The following is a 19,697-nucleotide window of genomic DNA, read 5'->3' as shown; positions in this document are numbered from 1 at the left end:
TCCTTTTGATCAAACAGACTAAAATTCTCTTTTTTTTCATATCAAATTACAGCAATAGATGATTTTACAATAAGGAAAGGAAGAACAGACCCAAACAGACCAAATTTGGGGTTGCTTTTTTCTTGGTAGTAATCTTAGTAGTGATTTTTGTCAATTTAGAAACACATTATGTTGATGTAAAACTAGCATCCAAATTACCCCAGTATTACCTGGTTTATTTGTGTTAAAAGCTGCATTTGTAATAATATAATGTCATCCTTTGTAAGGAAACATTATGATTTTTGTCCCCAATAGGATCTTCACAGTCCCCTTGCTAAATTCCAAATACATCTTAAAAATTCATTAGGTTTCCAAGTTGCATTATTATATGCATTTTATAGAGTGCTAGAGCAAGGCAGAAGCTACTCTTCTCACAGAACATCTTCCCTCTTCAGTAATTTTCATAGAAAATGTGCTTCTCTACAGCTACCTTGATGATACATAAGCCCCAAACATTTGCCTACACACAAGTGATCAGTTTAATTAAAACTCTGTAGCGTCCTTTTCAATTCTGGCATATGGAAGTCCAACAGGAAAGAATTCCTATGTAGGAATCAACCAAAAGACCTCCTTTAGAATTTTGCATATGCCTTGTGTCATGGGAAATGCACCCCAGCATTTTGGTTTGGATACAGAAATAATACAGTAATAATATAGAGGGATCCCAGCGGAAGACAGTGTTTTAAATATACTTCCTGATTATTTTAGGAATAACAGAGGAAGAACGACAGTTTCTGGCTCCTCCTATGCTGAAGTTTACCAGAAGTCTCTCCATGCCTGACACCTCTGAAGATATCCCACCACCACCACAGTCCTTACCTCCTTCACCACCGCCACCTTCTCCTTCTCTGTACAACTCCCCCAAATCCCTGACAACAAGGAGCTATGGAACTATTAAACCTCCATTTAACCAGAATTCAGGTGCAAAAATTTCCTTAGTTAGGCCTGAGAGTGTGGGAACAATGATAAGGGACAAAGGGATCTATTACAGACGAGAGCTGGACCGATACTCTCTGGACTCAGAAGACCTGTACAGTCGAAGTGCTGCATCTCAGGCAAATTTCAGGAACAAGAGGGGTCAGATGCCAGAAAATCCATATTCTGAGGTTGGGAAGATTGCAAGCAAAGCAGTTTATGTGCCGGCCAAACCAGCGAGGCGGAAGGGGATGTTGGTGAAACAATCCAACGTTGAGGACAGTCCAGAAAAGACCTGCTCTATTCCAATCCCAACAATCATTGTGAAAGAGCCATCCACCAGCAGCAGTGGGAAAAGCAGCCAAGGGAGCAGCATGGAGATTGATCCTCAGTCTTCAGAGCAACCAGGGCAGCTCCGGCCCGATGACAGCTTGGGTGTCAGCAGTCCGTTCGCAGCAGCCATTGCAGGGGCAGTGAGGGACAGGGAAAAGAGGCTGGAAGCAAGGAGGAATTCTCCAGCCTTCCTTTCCACGGACCTGGGAGATGAGGATGTTGGGCTAACCCCGCCAACACCACGCATGAGGCAATCTAAGTTCACCGATGAAGCAATGTTCAGTAGCGAGGATGGTTTCAGACAGCTCATGTCGCCATCGCCTATTCCTGCACCCAGAGAGCCTGAAAGTCTCTTTAATAGCAGCGAGCCCAGCAATCAGAGTGACTCAAGGACATTAAATGCTTCATCCAAAATAAAAGGTACTGACAATAGTGCAGTGGCAGCCAAGTCCACGAACGCATCCAGCCCGGAGAGTTACGTGCACCCAGTCACAGGGAAGCTGTTGGATCCAAACTCACCACTAGCCCTCGCGCTCTCTGCCAGGGACAGAGCCATGAAAGAACAAACGCAGCAGATTCCAGGCAAAGGAGATGCTGTCAAAACAGACCTTAACAAACCGCTTTACATCGATACAAAGCTGAGACCCAACATGGAAACAACTTTTACTGTTACTGCCACTGTCACGAGGCAAAACACCCGTGGCTTGTTGAGACGGCAGGAGACTGAGAACAAGTATGAAACAGATGCAGGGAAAGAAAAGAAAGCTGAGGAGAAGAAGAACATGTTGATAAACATTGTGGATACCTCACAGCAGAAGTCAGCTGGTTTGTTGATGGTTCATACCATGGACGTAGTGAAGTCAGACGATATGCCTGAAGATGAGGAGGAAAAGGAAGCTGAGATGGAGCCAAGTCCTGAAAACTCCCCGCCAGAGAGGGTAGAGGGGAGCAAGGAAGTGGAAGAAAGTGAGCTGAACGCACCTGCTGCACCTGAGACACCGGCATCTCCCTGCAAAACCATCGTGGCAGCAAGCTCTGTCGACGACCCCGTCATCCTGCCCTTCCGCATCCCCCCACCACCCTTGGCATCGGTGGATATTGATGAAGAGTTTATGTTCACTGAGCCATTGCCCCCTCCCTTAGAGTTTGCCAACAGCTTTGATATCCCCGACGACCGCGCGGCTCCTGGGTCGGCTCTAACAGACCTGATCACGCAGAGGAAGAATGGCACACCCTTACCTGCACCATTCCCCCCCAGCCAGCCAACAAATTCCCTAGACAGCAAAAAGCAATTGGGTCTTTCAAACTGTTTGCCTGCCTCCTTTCTGCCACCCCCTGACAGCTTTGATAATGTCACTGACTCTGGGATTGAGGAGGTAGACAGCCGAAGTAGTAGTGACCATCACTTAGAGACAACCAGCACTATCTCAACAGTGTCCAGCATCTCTACCTTATCCTCAGAAGGGGGGGAGAATGTGGATACTTGTACAGTCTATGCAGATGGGCAAACATTTCTGGTGGACAAACCCCCAGTACCTCCTAAGCCAAAAATGAAGCCCATAATCAACAAAAGCAATGCACTTTACAAGGACGCGCTGATCGAGGAGACTGTGGACAGCTTTGTGATCCCTCCTCCCGCTCCGCCCCCGCCTCCCATCAGTGCCCAGCCCAACATGGCTAAAGTTGTCCCCCAAAGGACATCCAAGCTATGGGGGGATGTGCCGGAGGTGAAAAGCCCAATTCTCTCAGGCCCCAAGGCTAATGTTATTAGTGAATTGAACTCAATACTCCAGCAAATGAACAGAGAGAAATCCTCAAAGCCAGGGGAGGGATTAGAGTCACCGACTGGAACAAAGACTGCAAGTCTCAGTACAAGGTAAAAGTAATTAACCAAATAATTTCCTGATAAAGGCTTGATGTTTTTGCCAACCCCTCACTAACTTCCCCTGTAAATCATGTAGATTAAAGTAGAGTGTACTCTGTTCTGTGTATTTGCTTAATGAATACTCTATGTCAGACAAGAATTTCTTACATTGTCAATATTTGTGTAGCCTACGCCATAGGACAGGAGCTTTCTCCAACTTTAAAGACAGTTTGCACAAACCTTTCAGTCATTTCGATGTGAGTCACTTCGATTTCTTTTTAAGCAGTATTTTTCTCTTTAATTTTTTTCTTTTAAAATGTGGTGATAATTTATTTTTCCTTTAGTCCCATAAGCTATTTTGGCTTCAAACAGGTAAAACAAGGTTTTGCTTAGGGTTCCTTCACATTCACTGTGTGGTGCCATTTGGTTCATGCTGAGGCCTCTCATAATCCACTTTACCATAAAGCATAAAGCTATTTTAGAAAATTACTCACTGAAATCACTGTAAGGTGTTCATGTTATTACTAAAAAGTTAATTTAGCATCTCTGCCACTTAGTATTAAGTTCTGCCTTTTTCTGGTTAGTGAATAGTCCCTGATGTTCACAGGTTGAAGGAGGTGTCCCTGACAGGGCACTGCAAAACATTCATGTATAAGTGGTTTCTGAAAGGTACTTAAGTGATAAGTTACAGAAGCCAGACACCACTGGGGGACATAGTCTCATGAAATCCAGTCACAAAAAAAAAAAAAGTAAATTTTATTAGAATTATTCTACTGGTTAATAAATAAGTCAGCCTTTGAAAAGCTGCTATACTTTGCATACATGAAGATAATTTGTTTTTTAAGGGAATGGTAGCTCTGTTGATTGCAAATGATTGCTCATTCAGAAAACAGTATGATCAACAGCCTCAGCCTCAGGTATTGATATTGGTTCCTGCAAGATGGAAGTCATCAAACTGGTGACAGGGGGGTAATACAATTTTTAGAATGAAGGAATGGAAATAAAACACTGAAATTCTGGAATTCTTTTCGGTGGCACTTGACTAATTGGAGCAGAAACTGAGTTGGCTGTACGGGAAAAACCTTCATACATGAAAAAAATACTATTTTTGCTAGGCATTGATCTTGTGGCCTAGTAACCATGGCAGTGTTGCATCAAGGGTTGGACTTGATCTCAGAGGTCTTTTCCAACCTGGCTGATTCTATGATTCTGTGTTTCTTGTTAAGTCCCATGACCATGTTGCCTTTAGCTTCATGTGTATAATATTATTTATCATCTTTTAATTTTAAGATTATAGGTATTTCCAGATTACAGTGGAGATCTTTACCATCCCTATTTTATTAGAAAATAACTGAAGCTACCAACTACAATGTACTGTAAAAATATCAAAGTATTGTCATTACTGAGAGGAAAATGAAAAGTAGAAGTAAATATACATTTTTTTGAGAAAAGATGTTTAAAAATTATAAAGGCTGGAAAAAAATTAAAAACTATACTACTTCATTGGAGGAAAGCAAACTATTACATAAGTAAGAGTAGCCCCATATATTACATTTTAGAGAAAGATCTGACTTTAAAAAAATCAAAAAGCTCAAGGGCAGAAAAGCAATATAAATTTGTAACGCTGTCCAATTCAGGTTTGGCAAATTCTTTAGTTTTCATTATGGAATACAGAGGCTCAATTTGGAAACAAAACCACCCAAAGCATTATTTCAACGTGGCTGAAATCCTACTTCTTCCTGAAAAGTAAAACCAGACATCTTTGCAAATCAGAGAGGATCCTGGGATGTAACAATGCCAAAAGAGCTATGAGGGAATAAATAGGATAAATTGGCAGTGGAATAGAGCAGCAAAACTCTTGGCTGCCATTTGACCGTGGGAGAAAATAGAATTCCCGGTGGGAACAGGAGGAAAGAGAGCTGTATCTTGTTTCGTTTCATTTTCAAAAGTGATATGATTATGTTATTTTTTGATTATGAGGTTAACTGAAGATGCTAAAATGATCAGAAAAGTTTACTCAGAATCTCTTTTTTAAGTGAAGTGATATGTGGGAGCCAGCAGAGGAGAACCAGCTACCCACAGATATTAAAAGTATGTTTGGAAAGGTGCTGCAGGCAATTCCTTTTCATCTCAACAAGGGTGAGGTAGAGAAATGGAAATGTAGAAGATCAGCTGTAGATTCAGATTCCACCCCCTGGAGCCGGGCAAGACCTTCCCCTCTGCCTGTGCAAAACCAGCCCCACATGCCAGGGGTAGATGAGAGAGGATTAATTTCTCAGCTTGATAAGAAGTCTGAAAGAGGGAGCAGCATAAGCCGTTGATGCTTGGTAAATGCTTTTTTTTTTACTGCTTTTACTCCTGTCTTATCTTTTAGAAGTTAAATAAATTACAGCCTTTCTAGCCCACTTGCACAACTGCCACAATTTTTTACAAAGCTGTCCAATATTATGACCAAGGAATACCACCTTGTGAAAATTTCAAGTATGAAAGCTAATATTTAAATTTTAAAGGTAAAATTCCTAGTTTCTTGGGTTTTTTTTCTAATACTATAAAGCCTATGACAGCCAATTGCAGAGCTTGCAGCCCTTCCCTGTGAGGTTGCATTAGAAAGGGAGAAAAGGAATTTTAGCTCATGAAAAGCATGGATTCTGCTAAATTAAAGAACAACTCGTTGGCTCTGCTAAAGGAAAAATGATAAAAAATTAGTATGCCTGTTCCCTTCCCTCAGCCAAGGAGAGGGATTGGGAAGTGTTATAAATAGGAACAACGTTCACAGGCTTGCTTGGATGATGTTCACAGCCCAAGCAGCCTGATGAAATTAAAAATATGTAGTTGCTTATTGGCCCATACATGAAGTTATAGCCCAGAGTGGAATCCTAAATATTAAAAAAAATTCCTTTTGCACAGCCTTTTGCACAGTAAGTCTACAGTTGTGGTTCATTCACAGCAACTGCCCTGTTAGGGTAGTACAGGGGTGAATTAAACTGTAGATAGTTCTTGCCACAGAAACCCATAAAAATATCTTTTTTGGTATATTTTTGATAAATGAGGATTAGGAAGAGATCATCCTACAATACTGAACATAATTTCTCAGTTATTACATTAAAACCACCCTAAACTTGCTTTTATTCTCTGCACACAGGTTTAACAATAATTTTACACAGGGTATTTATAGTTTTCCATGGTTTCAAGATTTTTAAATAAAGCCTGAAAACTTTTTGCTGGAAACCGTCTGCTTCCCAGTGGCAGTGGCTAGCCATGGGATAGGGAAAAGGAGTCTGTTAGGAGAAGGAAAAAGAGGAAGAAGCGAGAGGATGCACTTGCTTACTTTGTACTAATAAAAGCATAGTTTGGTCAGAAGGTTTGAGAACAGAGACTCCACTCCCAATTTTGGCCATCATTTACTTTAAGAAATTTAAGAAATTATGGCCATAGATAGTGATTTTAATCTGGTCTCTCTAGGTAGTCAGGTCCCAATATCTGACCGTTGCTCCCTCTAGTTTTCCTCATCCGTTCTGTAGAAAACCTTGAGGGTTGCTTGAGTATGGGGTTCTGTTTGACCCAAACACCCGGAACTAAAGCCCCAATGATGAGCTCTGGTTGTGATTCCTATTTTCAAATTTGGATATGCTCATGTGCAGCGCTGGGAAGACCCAGGGAGGGAGCACCTGCCTTGGCAGGTGACACTCTACTCTCAGCGAGGAGGACAGGACATGTAGTATCAACCGTGGTGTTAGAAATACAGTGGTGCTATAAATTCACTCGAGAGGCTACTGGCTTTTACAAGGAGCTGATAAAAGAATCGGGGAGAAGAGAAAGGCAGGATTTTTATCAGGTGAATGGAGGAGTGCTGGCTCTGTCTGTGAACCCGGCAGTTGCGTAGCAACATGGTGATCAAGTGCAAGCCTTTGAGACCCGCTGAATAATGTCAGCGTGATTAACACAGGATAGACCCCGTGGCTGCTGGGGAGAGAAAACACAGCCCCCAGCAAAAACAGCATCCTGGCTCCGAGTATTAATAAAGAATAATGAACGGCAACTGCCACTGCTCCCTCCCAGCACTGGTAGCAAAATGATCGGTAGCTTTGCCACAGGGAGAAACAATTTCTAGTTCAAACAGTGCTTGTGTTCTTCTGGCTGTGTTTGCACAATGTTCCTGTGGCCTCTGGGGTGAGCTGGCGTCACTTCTGGTAGTGGGAAATGCTCATTATAAATGTGGGAGTTGTGGAGGATGCTTAACCAGGCAGAATTGAGTCCTCTAGGAAAAATAACCTGTACTGTGTTGGAATAACAAGTTTTGAAAGTGGAACTGTCCATGGCCAGTAGTTTTGGCCGTCTCTGAATTATTTTTTTCACAAGTATCTGGAAAAGTTCCTGGTTTTTTCACAAGCAGGTAAGGTAGAACTGAACTTAGAAGCAAATCTTGCTTAGTAGCAAATCTAAGGACTGATCCTACATCTGGTTTGTTGTAAAGGATGTCTGGATCTTGTAGTTGATGAAATAGGTGGGATAGTTCTCAAGCCTTGATTTTTCACTTGACTACTCTCTCAGTAGACTCATTTCATGTTGTTAACCATTTGTCAGCCAATTTCACAGGATTGCTTGCTTTGTTACTATTTTCTGCAGTGTTTCAGTCATTCCATTTTGTCATTTTTATTTGCTGTCATGACTGCTGTTGTCAGAGGAGGGTCATGCTGAAGTGCCATGAAGTAAGTGCCAACCATAAAGCATAGAATATTCTGTATTGTACATTCTGCTTCTTTTAAACTCATTGTTATTGCATTTTAGTGACTTTGGTGTTGACTTTGTTACACAGTGCAATGTGAATTAGATCAGCCTAATCCAGAAATGATAGCCATCCTAAAACCAGGAGTAGGATGTCATTTCAATGTGAAATAAAAGCCACATTCATCAAAGAAGTATTCAGAAAATTTTTAATAACGTGAGAATGTAAGAGAAGATTCCTGAACTTATGTCTGAACACCTAAAGGGGTGTCAATTTTCAAAGACACCCAAATTCTGCTGGATCTTTGGAGATGGAGAGATGGGGAGGGATGATTACTGCAGTTTTATACACTCATGTGAGGCTAAAAGTAAAGGCAAACCATCCCTTGATATCATTAAGTCGTCACTGTTAACTCTTTCCTCCCTGGAACCTGTGGGATTTCCCCCTTTCCCCTTCCAGCTTCCCTTTTCCTTGCAGCTCTGGAAGGAGAGAGGGCTGGGGCTGTCTCCTGGCCCCGTGCCCCTCATCAACACCATCTCTTTTCTGCTGATTGTGTTATTCACATGGAAACTCTGGAACAGACAAACTCCCACAGACCCTCCTGATTATTCTTCCCTCCAACTGCACAGCATTACTCTCAACAGAACCAAGTATCCCTCAATTCTTCTCCCTAAAATAACACTATTATGAGAAGCTCTGTATCCTGCCAGTCATCACGTCAGCCCTTGTTCTTCATCTTCCCCCAAAACAGACAATTATTTTCTTACTTTCCTACCATACAATTTTCCTTTGACAGTTCAAAAAGAAAGTAAAAATACTAGGAGAGATGAAGGCGAAGTCTGGGGTTTGTGTGGTCTCAGAAATCTAAGAAGTTAATTTCTCTCGGTACCTCTGTGGAGGAGCCACTTGTTGCTTCTCTTGGTTGTTAAGATGTATTTTCTCTGATACAATGGAACAGCTGTGTCGGAACCAGCAAGTCTTTTGGCGAGTTGCAGGATAAAACAGCTCCATGAGCTGAGCATGATGTTTTTTGGGGTATTTCCATGGGAGCTGCCCCACCATGCCCTCTTCCACCGATTTGCTTCTGATATTAACAGTAAATTTGAATCTTGCAAATATAATCTAAAATTTAAAAATAATTTCTTACCTACAAGCTGTGTTGATGGCTTTTATACTTGGAGGCATTATGTCACATAGGTTATATATCTTGATTTTAATATGAGGCAACATAATGGGCATTGCAATCAGTGCAGGTTCACAGTAGTAAATGTTTATAAATTACTACCATATGCTGATTCAAATAGAACACATTTTATTTAAAATAATTATCAGACTTTTCACCTTTTTTAAAATGAAATTTGGGATTTGGCAGGTTTAATATGGATTTAATGTGTTTAGGATAACAGATGATCAAATAAGGCATAAGAAATTGCTCTTATTAAAAATCTGGAAAACCCATAACACAACAAACCATGCCTGCTTTCCAGCTGGAACGTGCTTGCTCCTTATTGACCAGGATACGAATCAACCAGAAAATGCAAGACAGATGATGGTTTCAAGGCTGTGTCTGCACCACAGATTGTATTGGAGATGTCGTAAATTATAATTTAGGATGCATAGGAGTTACATAAATATCCTTATTTTTTCCCTTGGATTACAATTACAGTGCAGCAGTCTCTATAATGTGCTGGAGTTGATATGGCAGCTGAAAAAAAAGAGGAAAAGAATGAAAAAAAGTAGTCTTGGAATTAAAGGCTTGGAAGTGAAAGCCTGGAAGTGCTACTGTGGGCTTCAGCAGACTTTTGTGACCTTCACTTGAGGGCTGTGCTGGGAGCAGAGCTGGCTGAAGCACAGCAGCTGGGAACTGAGCACAGTCTCACTCTTGCAGGTCGCTGAATAATTTTGGAGGCAATGGTGACCTCAAGTTCCTGTGGTTAAAACTTTGCCCTAAAACAGGAGAGCTGCTGCAGCAGTGGGGACATAGACCCACAGACTTGTCCGTGTTCCAAATTGTGTAGAAGAACTAATAACCTCCTTGAAAAAGGGGTGTTGCTGTAGGATTGAGCCTGTCCATGTTAAAGAAATACTCCTGAGCTATTGGATAAAAGGTTTAATATTTAGAAGAGCTGCACAACTCATGTGGCTGTAAACTGAGCTGGTATTGAAACCTCATGGATCAGTTAAAATAAAATTCTTATCTCTGCTCCAGAGTTTTACTGTAATGGTCAGCAGTCCTCAACCTATGGCTTGAAAAAAGGAAGATGTCCCTAGATCTGCCGCTGCTTGTAGCCACGTGAAGCCAGTACTTTGATCCAGGCTGACAGAAGGCAATGGACCACAATGCCTGGGTTGCTTTGCTCACCCAGTATTCCTACCTGTGGGGCTGAGAAGGGTAGAGAACACTAGCTAAGGAATGCTTAAAATAAGAACACACACTTTACTTTGGGAGGTTTTGCTTTAGTGGTTTAATATGCTTTATTTAAAGAAACAGTGACAGTGATTTCCTGAGCAGGGATGGACAGGGAGTCTATAATAGGAACAAAATAGAAGAGAAGCAGCAAAATTGAGTTACAAAGCAGAAGGTGTACACCGAGCCTGGAGCTGTCAGTCAATTAATAAAAGTTATCTTTCATCATCTAGCATAAATGAACATGGATTTTTGTCATCCATTTGATGTTGTCATGAGGGGTGTGAATGCAAAACCATAATTTCTAGTATTTGCAAGACAGGAAAGTTAAGTAGAAGAATGATTGCAGGTAAAGATCAGGGATTAATTTTCCACATTTTTACAAAGCTCATTCTGCTTTTCTTGCCCTCACTACCCCAGCCTTTTTCAAAGCAGGTTTTTTGTTGATTTAAAATTATATCATGCCTTAGTAATGAGTGTGAGGCTCCTCATGCTAAAGTAAAGTAGGTAGAAATAACTTGCTTCCCTTGGTTAGTAGGATTTAATAGTTTCTTGCCATAGATTTTTTATTTGTAGGAATGCTTAGCTCCAGCCCTAGAAGACAACGAGAGCCATTAAACTCTGAAAAATCACAGGAAACAGTCAAAACCTTGCCAAGTGTTTCCTTTCTTTGTCAAATTACAAAACCATAAGTGCCAGAAGTGTTGTTCCTACTGGGTTTTAAGCGAAGTACCAATCTTTCAGAAAGATCCCCCTGGTCCCATTGAAGTATATGGAACAACCTGTGGGAAATCAGTGGCATTGTTCATGTGAATAAGATATATGTACTCCAAGAAATTATTCTTAGTGCTTTTCTAATAACACGATGTTGAAGCTTTGTTTGAATGGGACTTCCCATGTCAGGAGCATGTGCTGGGAATGTTGGAGTGGCAGTGCTGCAGTTACCTGGTGTCTGGGATGGTTTATTTTGTGCCAGAGCCCCAGAGGGGATGCAGGGAGTGTGTGGCTGTCAGAGCTCACCACAGCCAGCAACCAAGCAAGAAATCACTGAAGGAGGTCTCCAGGTCAGGGCTACAGTGGGGGCTGCAGTGTGAGCGAAAGGGATTAATAACCTGACTTTTATCAATGCCTCTGGTGAGCTGCCTATCTTTCTTCATTTTGGTGATGGATTACTACGTCTCAAGGGGAGTAGGTTAGGGTAGGTGGTGAAGAAGTGCCGGCACCGCCATCTTTTTATTTAAAATTTTAACCACTCTTCTAGGCAGAATGTGAGTGACCAAAGCCAAACTGCCCCCCTTCCATGGACCTTCCCAATTTTATGGCACTGGGGAATCGACCCAGTGAGGCAGGATAACTCTATGTGCCACATCTCCCTTCCCAGCAGTCCCAGTGCTCTGCTGAAAGGAGAAAAGCCACCATGATTACTCAGGGCAGAAGAACACAAGAGGGTCTCTCATTATACAGCACATTTAGTGGTGGGGGGATACACCTCAGAGACAACAGAGGTAGAGTTTGCCCCCTGCTCTGTGGATCATTTTTGGTACTTCATTTGGTGGCAATTAACACAAAAGGTTTAAGCAGTGACTTAGAAGTGAGGCCACAGTTTCTTCCATACCAACACTTTAACTGTAGGGGCTCCAGAATCATGGTCTTCCTTTGGTTCCATAAGGTCTTTCTGCACAGCAGTGAATCTGCAGGTTTAATGGAAGCATTGTATGTGACATCATGCACCCAAGTTATCTTCAAGTCTGCCCAGGTAGGACATGTCAGGTCTGGGAGCAATGTGGCACTCAGAAACAGAGGGCTTCAGTTAGGATCCGGGGTGGAAATCTCGCTACAGCATCAGCCAGATCATCCCCTGGAGTCCATGGCATTGCTTCAAGGATAAATAAATCCCTCCTTTGGTCTGCAAGTGCTTTAAATTAGTTGTCTGAAGGTTTTCCCAGTTGGCAGGATATTTTTGAAGTTAAAAACTCTGAAGCTCAAGGCATTTAAGAGTTCTGTGGAAGGTCCTGAAGAGCACACACACTGACTGGCAGACTCTTCTCATGGGAATGAGGGCTGTGGGGTTAAGCATTTTGTGATATGAACAGACCCAAACCTTCTAAATTTGCTTCTGTAGCCACCAGGCAAAAGCAGACCTGCCTGCTCCTTCACCCGCCCTGTCAGCCTGGGCATCAGAGCAAGCATCTCATGCCTGCTTAGTTTGTAATCTGAAATTAATTTTCTTTAGGCAAAACTTGATCACAACTACATCACCTCTGGGCATGTACAGGAGCAGGGATTTTGTCTCCTTAATTTTGTAGTGAAACTGCCAAAGTATAATTTCTGTGTAGAAGGAAATGGTCACAAAGTCTTTTTAGGAACCTTAGAGGAAGTGTTTCATGTTTGAAGCACAAAAAGTCCAGCTGAATAGAAAGGGAAGTAAGAGGAGCTTGTGGGGCATGTTCAGTGAACAAACGGGACTATAAACATACCCTATAATATAAACATACCATAAAATTCACTGGGTAGATGCCCAAAGATCCAAAATCCATTGCTCCTGAAACTTTCTACAACTATTATTAACCATGTTATATGTAAAACCAGTGGGTTAAAGCTGAAGGATCCCAACCCTCCACATGACGAACGGAAGGTCAACTCCTGATCACACTTCACAGGGAACACAAAGTGCTCATGTGCTTGATCCACTTGGTGTTTCTCATTTAACCAGGAGTTAATTTGGTGTGGCCTCAGAAAGGAAGAATTTGCTCTGGGGGGTGTTTTTTCTGCACTGCTCGTAAGTAAAGGTTTTGTTTTGAACTATGGCTTACCATTGGTGGTCCTTTTCCAGGGAAGATTTCATAATATAATTTTTTCTACTTTTAACTTGATGTGACTCACTAAAAAATGGAAATATTCAAGCATTCCCATGCAGTAAGTACTACATGTTGAGCCTTGCAGCTGCTGGCTGCCAGATCTAACTCTCCCTGTCTGTTTGCAATTGCAGGAGCACGGAAGTCATGAGTACTGTCTCAGGTACACGAAGTACAACAATCACTTTCACCGTCCGACCTGGAGCCAGCCAGCCGATCACACTGCAGAGCAGGTCCCCAGACTATGACAGTAGGACCTCAGGAGCAAGACATGCTCCAAGCCCTGTGGTTTCACCAACAGAGATTAATAAAGACATCATACCTGCCTCTCTGACTGCTTCTGCTTCAGCTTCATCTCCTTCTCCAACTCTGTCTGATGTATTTAGCCTACCTAGCCAGCCCCCTTCTGGGGACTTATTTGGCTTGACCACAGGGCGCAGCAGGTCTCCTTCTCCCTCAATATTACAACAGCCAATCTCAAATAAGCCTTTTACAACTAAGCCTGTCCACCTGTGGACTAAACCAGATGTGGCAGATTGGTTGGAAAGTCTAAACTTAGGTGAACATAAAGAAACATTTATGGACAATGAAATAGATGGCACACATTTACCAAATCTACAGAAGGAAGATCTGATAGACCTTGGAGTGACTAGAGTTGGGCACAGAATGAATATAGAAAGAGCTTTGAAGCAGCTGCTGGACAGATAAGAATAGCTATTTTGTGGTTTGCCTCACAAACTTCTGTTGATAACTAGAGATGGGCTGGTACTGACATACCCCAAATGCCTTGTGTGTCTGCGAGTGCCAGCAAAATTGGGGGATGGGGAAGGGAAAAACAGTTGAATTCCTGGTACTCAGGTGATGCAGACTGTATGCTACATGCCCAAACACAAATCTAAAGATGTTAAAGTAAGTGGGGCCATTTTATTTCAAAATTGTGGGGAGATATGAGAGAGAGACAATTGTTAACTTCAAAAATACTATCTCTTGATGCCCTTTGCTGGGATCATGATGTACTGCTTTTCCTTCCATTTCAAATTGCAAACATTTCAGGGCTTTTTTATTGAGAAAAAGAAAAAATAATTGAATTTTATTTTTTTCTCTTCTTGACCTTCAGTCTCCGAGTAGGCTTCCTTCCCCAACCCTTGGCTCATTTTAAGAGGACAGGTTGCTTCATTACCATTCAAACCCAGTTTTTTTAGGAGCAGAGGCATGATATTGAGATGGGTACAGGAGTTCATGTTACTCTTTTTTACTGGTTTATCTCTCTGATTTGTTGGCAGTGAAGCTGGTTGTTCTGCTGGAATTAGTTCAAAGGTAACCTTGCTCTGTTTTACCTGGTATTTCTTTATTTCTGCAGTTATATTTAGCACTCTTCCAAGGTGGCAGAACAAGTTCAATATGCGCTCCATTGACTTGACCTGTAAGATAATGCAGATGTTGCATAAAACCCAAGGAGGTATGCACACTTAGAGGTACAACAAAATGAAGCTAGTTTGAACCTGAGATCCCCAGTTTTCAACCAGCTAAACCACTGCTAATTCACAATGTGAACTCCACAAGCCGGGAAAAATTTGGGGTCATGTGCAGATGCATCTTTTGGACTCAACAGTCAGACACTCAAATATGCTGGGCCCTGAGAGGTGCTGTTTAATTCAGTGAGTGGTAAGTGCTTAGTTATTTTCAACATCAGGCCAAAAAAGAAGGAAAAAGGCAGATGAATGTTCCCATTGAAGTCAGTGGGAAGGGTGCCAGGATTTTAATATTTCAGTCTGTTAGAAATGGAAATGTTTCAACTTGTTTAAAAAAAAAAAGACAAAAAGGTGACACCAAGATGGAAAGAGCTGTAGAGTGTCTCAGGATGCATGTATTCCAAGAGCCCAAGAGGTTTGGGGAGGGCTCCAGTGTCTCATTTTATCACTGTTAACAGGTATTGGCTTCTTGACAGGCACAGGCTGGGTGCTGGCGGGAGGTGGACACTGCTCATCCTTTCTTTGGCAGGACAGATGTGTTTACCCTGCCAGAAACCAGGGCTGGGTGCTGGGGGCAGAGAGAGCTTTCCAGGAGACTTCAGTCAGCAGGGGAGAAACACCCACATTTGGTTCACATGACTTTTTAAAAAAATTTCTTTTTTATTTTTTTGACATAAATTTTAAAGTTAACAAGTCTCTCTCTACATGTTTGGACTCTCCTTGTAATTAACACCTCTGAATATCTGTGAGTTTTGTAGGTCTTTATGGACAGAATATTCAAGATGTTCAAGGTGGGTAAATTGAGTGTGGATGGCTAAACTGCCTACCTACCATACTTTCAGGTTCTCTTACATTTTACAAGGTACCTGACTTTCTTTCCTTGATATGGTCCTTGATATGGTCCAGCCTATCTCTAATTTTTTTATTGTGATTATTTTTTGCTCACAAACAAATGTCTAATTAGGTCTGCAACAGCCCTAGTATGAGTACATAAAGTTTAGCATTTTAAATATCTTTCTTTACTGCAAGTTTAAATAGTTGTACAGATAGTTTATAAGCACAATATTTTAAGAAAATAAGTGGCTGGTCTACTGGGCAGCCTTTGTGCCACTTCAGTGCTAGGAAGTTAAAAACAAGGAAAAAAAAAAACAACAAAAAAAAAACTTTTTGTGGTTTACTACTATTTCTGTGGAATAATTATAAAGTCTTGACCTTTTTAAAATCAACCTCATTTGGATGCATCTGAACCAGCAGAGCTGTGTTATATTTTCTATCTTTGCTAGAACTTCTACAGAGGAGGATGAATATTTCTTCAAAAGTGGTTGTAGTTACCAACACATTGGATACTCACAAAAAGCAACTTATTTAGCCTCCTGCCCCCTTTATGGAACAACAAATATTTTGACCTAACATCTGTTACTACGCTATATTTGTATTTGAAAGTTCCAAGGAACCTTGTAATAAAAAAAATGAAGTACTAAGTCATTTTCCTTCCAAGAGTACTGAATTTTTCCATAGGTGGTGTAGAAAATGGCAGTTCCACGCAGATAGTTGATGCTGGCAACTTGAGGCCATCACATACTTTAAGAAGTGAAAAAAATGGTAATTTAGCCATCTTTGTCTTCCATTTGGTGATACGACAGAATTCAGTAAATAAACCACTAATGCCATGCTCTTTTCTTTTTTCCTTTTTTGTTTGTTTGTTTGTTTGTTTTTGGTTTGTTTTGTTTCTTTGGGTATAGTTGCTATTACCTCTATAACATGTGCCAGAAATACATTAGAGAATAACAGTAGTAAAAGAAAATGTAGAAGTTGACTTTTAAGCTGCTTTTGAATCACAACCTTGTTGAATTTCTGTTGAACAAGTGCTGACACACCTTTTAAATTCCATTTGACATCATCCCTTTCTTACACAAGTGTGTTTCTTGCTCTTGTGCATCTTTTCAGGCAATGAAAGAGTAGGTGCAATGCAAGGAGTAGAAAAGAGATTGAACATGTTAAAGAGCCAACAAAATAGTTGATTTTTTACGCTGTGTCTTACAAAATGAAGGTAAGGAGACCTGAGAGGACCTACTTTCACCACGAAAATACACCTCTACCAAGATGAATTGGTCTCTAGTTGGGGGATGGTTTGGCTACAGAAAGCAATAGTAACAGATAACGACATCACCTCTGAGTGTTCTCACCAGAAATGTTCTCTCTGGAAATGTTAGGGGGGAGGAGAGAAGACCCATTTCTTTCATGCTACTCTGATACTGAAAAACAAGTCGTTAGAGATCTATGATATTCTGGGTTTTAGGATCAACTTTTGTTTATATACTGTAATTTAATAAATTGCATTTACATGCCTAATTTCTGTAATATTTGTGTATACAATACCAAAATCTTACAAGATGTAAATTGTGTATAACTGCACAGACTCCTTGCCCTAGGTGTCTGAGAACATTTTAAGTTTAATTCATATATTATAAAATTACTAGATGTGACTGTTGATTTACAGAATTTACATATCACAAAAAGTTAATTATTTGTGGTACTTAAGTTAATAAAAAAATAGTGAATTCTTTTTCTTTTTTCTCAGTTCTTAAAAAGCATTACCCAGTTGATCTGGCGATGATTATGTGTATGAGCCACAAATATTGATAATTTTTCCATTACATTTTTTCTTTTCTTTTCTAGATATTAGTATGTTTCTCGCTATAGTTTGTGTAACAACTTGTGTTCACGTTATCTATGTTGCTGTAATTTTTGTGCTTTAATTCCTCTTATTTCAACTGATTAAAAAAATCAAGCTCCTGTAACTTGCACTTTTCCCCAATCCTTAATACTCTTGTATGGCAACCAAAATTACTGTAAGAAATAAATATAATATTGCACTAAGGTTGTGGTTCTGATTGCAAACAGAGAACACTGTCTGGATTTTTATTAAAAAAAAAAAGTTGCCAAAAAACTTGGAATTTGTTTTGAAAACACATGAAATGCTTTAATGAAATGTAGGTAGAATTAATGGAAAATAATTGATTTATTGTTGGGAAAAAGCATTTCCTGTTTATTTTTTCTTTTTGGTTAAAGCATTTTTTATGCTGAATGTTCGTTTACTGAATTTCAGGTTCATAATTGAAGTTTGGAAAGTAAAAAAAATTTTAGAAAGAGATAGAAAACTTCATATCTAATTGCCTTAAGGTGGATTTGGAATAACCATGGAATGTTCTTTGTCCTGGCTGAGCATGGGGGGAGGGATGCGTGCCCTGAACTCAGTGCTACTGGTCCTATTCTGTTCTGCAATTTAAAAAGGTACTGAAAAATGGGATTTTTTTTTCTTTTTTTGAAAAAAATTTTTTTTGGGGGGGGGGAGGAGCTGGAGATATTGTAGGGCAGAGTAGCTTTCCAAAGGAGAGAAGGGAACAGTACTCCTTGTGACTTAAAAACTGTACCAGTGGGATCTGTTTTTACTGTGAATAAACAAGGCTTCAAATGGAAAAAGAAATAAGGAAACAATTCACATCTTCTTTTGGCTTAAGTTAAAAATTTGTTTTTCTGTCTTTAAATGGTGATGCAATGAAGAATATTTTTATTTTCTAAGATATTGGAATAAATGCCTAGAACTGTTGCCATTTGGTTTCATATGTTCCTTAACTACTATTCTCTTCTCAGATGTTGTTCTAGTTCATCATTTTTGTAGCTACTTCTCTCATAATTCTCCAACAACAAATACTTGGCAGCTTTGTTTTGTTAAAAACACAGAAGGCCTGTTTGGGTTCTTTTTATTTATTTATTTCAGGTATTGTGGCAATCCAGTGCTAAACATCTTTGTATCTAAATAAAGTCAGGTATTTACAGTGCAAAACGAAGAATGCTTTGCAATTGTCTCTGATTGTTGGCCAAAGAAATGAGAAGAGTTGATCATTGCTGTCATTGTGTACGTTGTATCAATGTGTTATGTTCTGTTTTATTCTTTGGTTTGGGCATTTTTCTGAAATTTTTTCCTGTATTTTTCTGCATTTTGAGGACTTTCATTCTTTTTGTCTTTTGATGGGCCATCCAGAATATCACGATTGTAACAATACATTGGAATGTGTGTTTTTCTAAAAAAAAAATTGTATGTGCCTTATAATTTCCAGCCTAGATCAGCTACACTGTATTTAACATAAAAAAGCTTTATCTTAAAGGTGGTTTAGTACCTGACAAACAGAGTGTGCAGTGCTGGGCTTTGGAGGGAGCAGTTAGTGTTGCTGCATTAGGAAAACCAGATAAACTGAATTGATTTATATCTTATTTTGCTACATTTTTTGGCATGATGAGCCTGATTTTAAACCTTCTATTCAAATCAAGTAAATGAGGGAGGAGAAAGTGAAATGAGACTGTTATTTTTAGGTTGTTTATTGCCATAAATACTTGGTTATTGGTGTAGTTGACATGTGCTGTGTTTCACAGACGAGGTAACAATACTAAATAAACCAAGTGGACTTAATGCTGTTAAGTCTGCACCAAACTGGTTCTATACCGCTGACATCTAGTGGAGTCTGATGGACATTGTCTCAGAGCAATAGAAGATCTTTCGCAATATTTCTTTCTTTTCAACAATTGTCATTCTTTCTATGAGAAATAGTTTTAGAAGATTTTGTATTATTATTTAAGTTGGCCTCCATATGTAAGTCATAAAAATAATTACACAAATTATACATGAATGAGGAATCTTTAAAGAGCTGTAAATGTGTTTTCTAGTCTATGTGTGCTTCTTTTTTCTCAGTTTTATGTTTTGTATGTGAGCATCTCCTTCATCTGCATCCAGCACGTTTTTAATGGGAATATGGTTTTTTGTCTCCAGTACTGTAAATCTCAGACTGTTTTGACCAATTCCTGACATTGCAATCTGATGAACAGCAGTTTGTTTAGCTCCAAACTTTCCAAAAGAGAGTGAGGTCTTTAGGTCAGGAAGCAGTTCAGAACACCAGGGGGGCTTATTTTCCCAAATGTACTTGCAGAGTTTGGTTTCTCCGGTAAATTTTTTTTTCCTCAGGACTGATGCTGGGAGGAATACGTGCACATGTGTGTGAGTTCTTGTATGCTTTCAATGTAAAGGTTC

At 40.2% G+C, this 19,697-nt stretch overlaps 1 protein-coding gene across 1 annotated transcript in view; it reads left to right on the top strand.

Annotated features, from left to right (window-relative positions):
• The window catches only part of SHANK2 (SH3 and multiple ankyrin repeat domains 2), a 336,358-nt gene extending 317,898 nt beyond the window's left edge, over positions 1–18,460 (top strand). Inside the window, 2 exon segments of the mRNA XM_032692371.1 lie at positions 748–3,163; positions 13,274–18,460. Of these exon segments, the coding sequence (XP_032548262.1) occupies positions 748–3,163; positions 13,274–13,847 (2,990 nt within the window). The 3' untranslated portion in view covers positions 13,848–18,460.
• The last annotated feature ends 1,237 nt before the right edge of the window (positions 18,461–19,697 follow it).

The sequence above is a fragment of the Chiroxiphia lanceolata genome, chromosome 6, assembly GCF_009829145.1.
Source record: "Chiroxiphia lanceolata isolate bChiLan1 chromosome 6, bChiLan1.pri, whole genome shotgun sequence".
NCBI lineage: Eukaryota > Metazoa > Chordata > Aves > Passeriformes > Pipridae > Chiroxiphia > Chiroxiphia lanceolata.
Note: the sequence above shows the minus strand (reverse complement) of the source record. Positions and strands in the feature narration are given on the sequence as shown.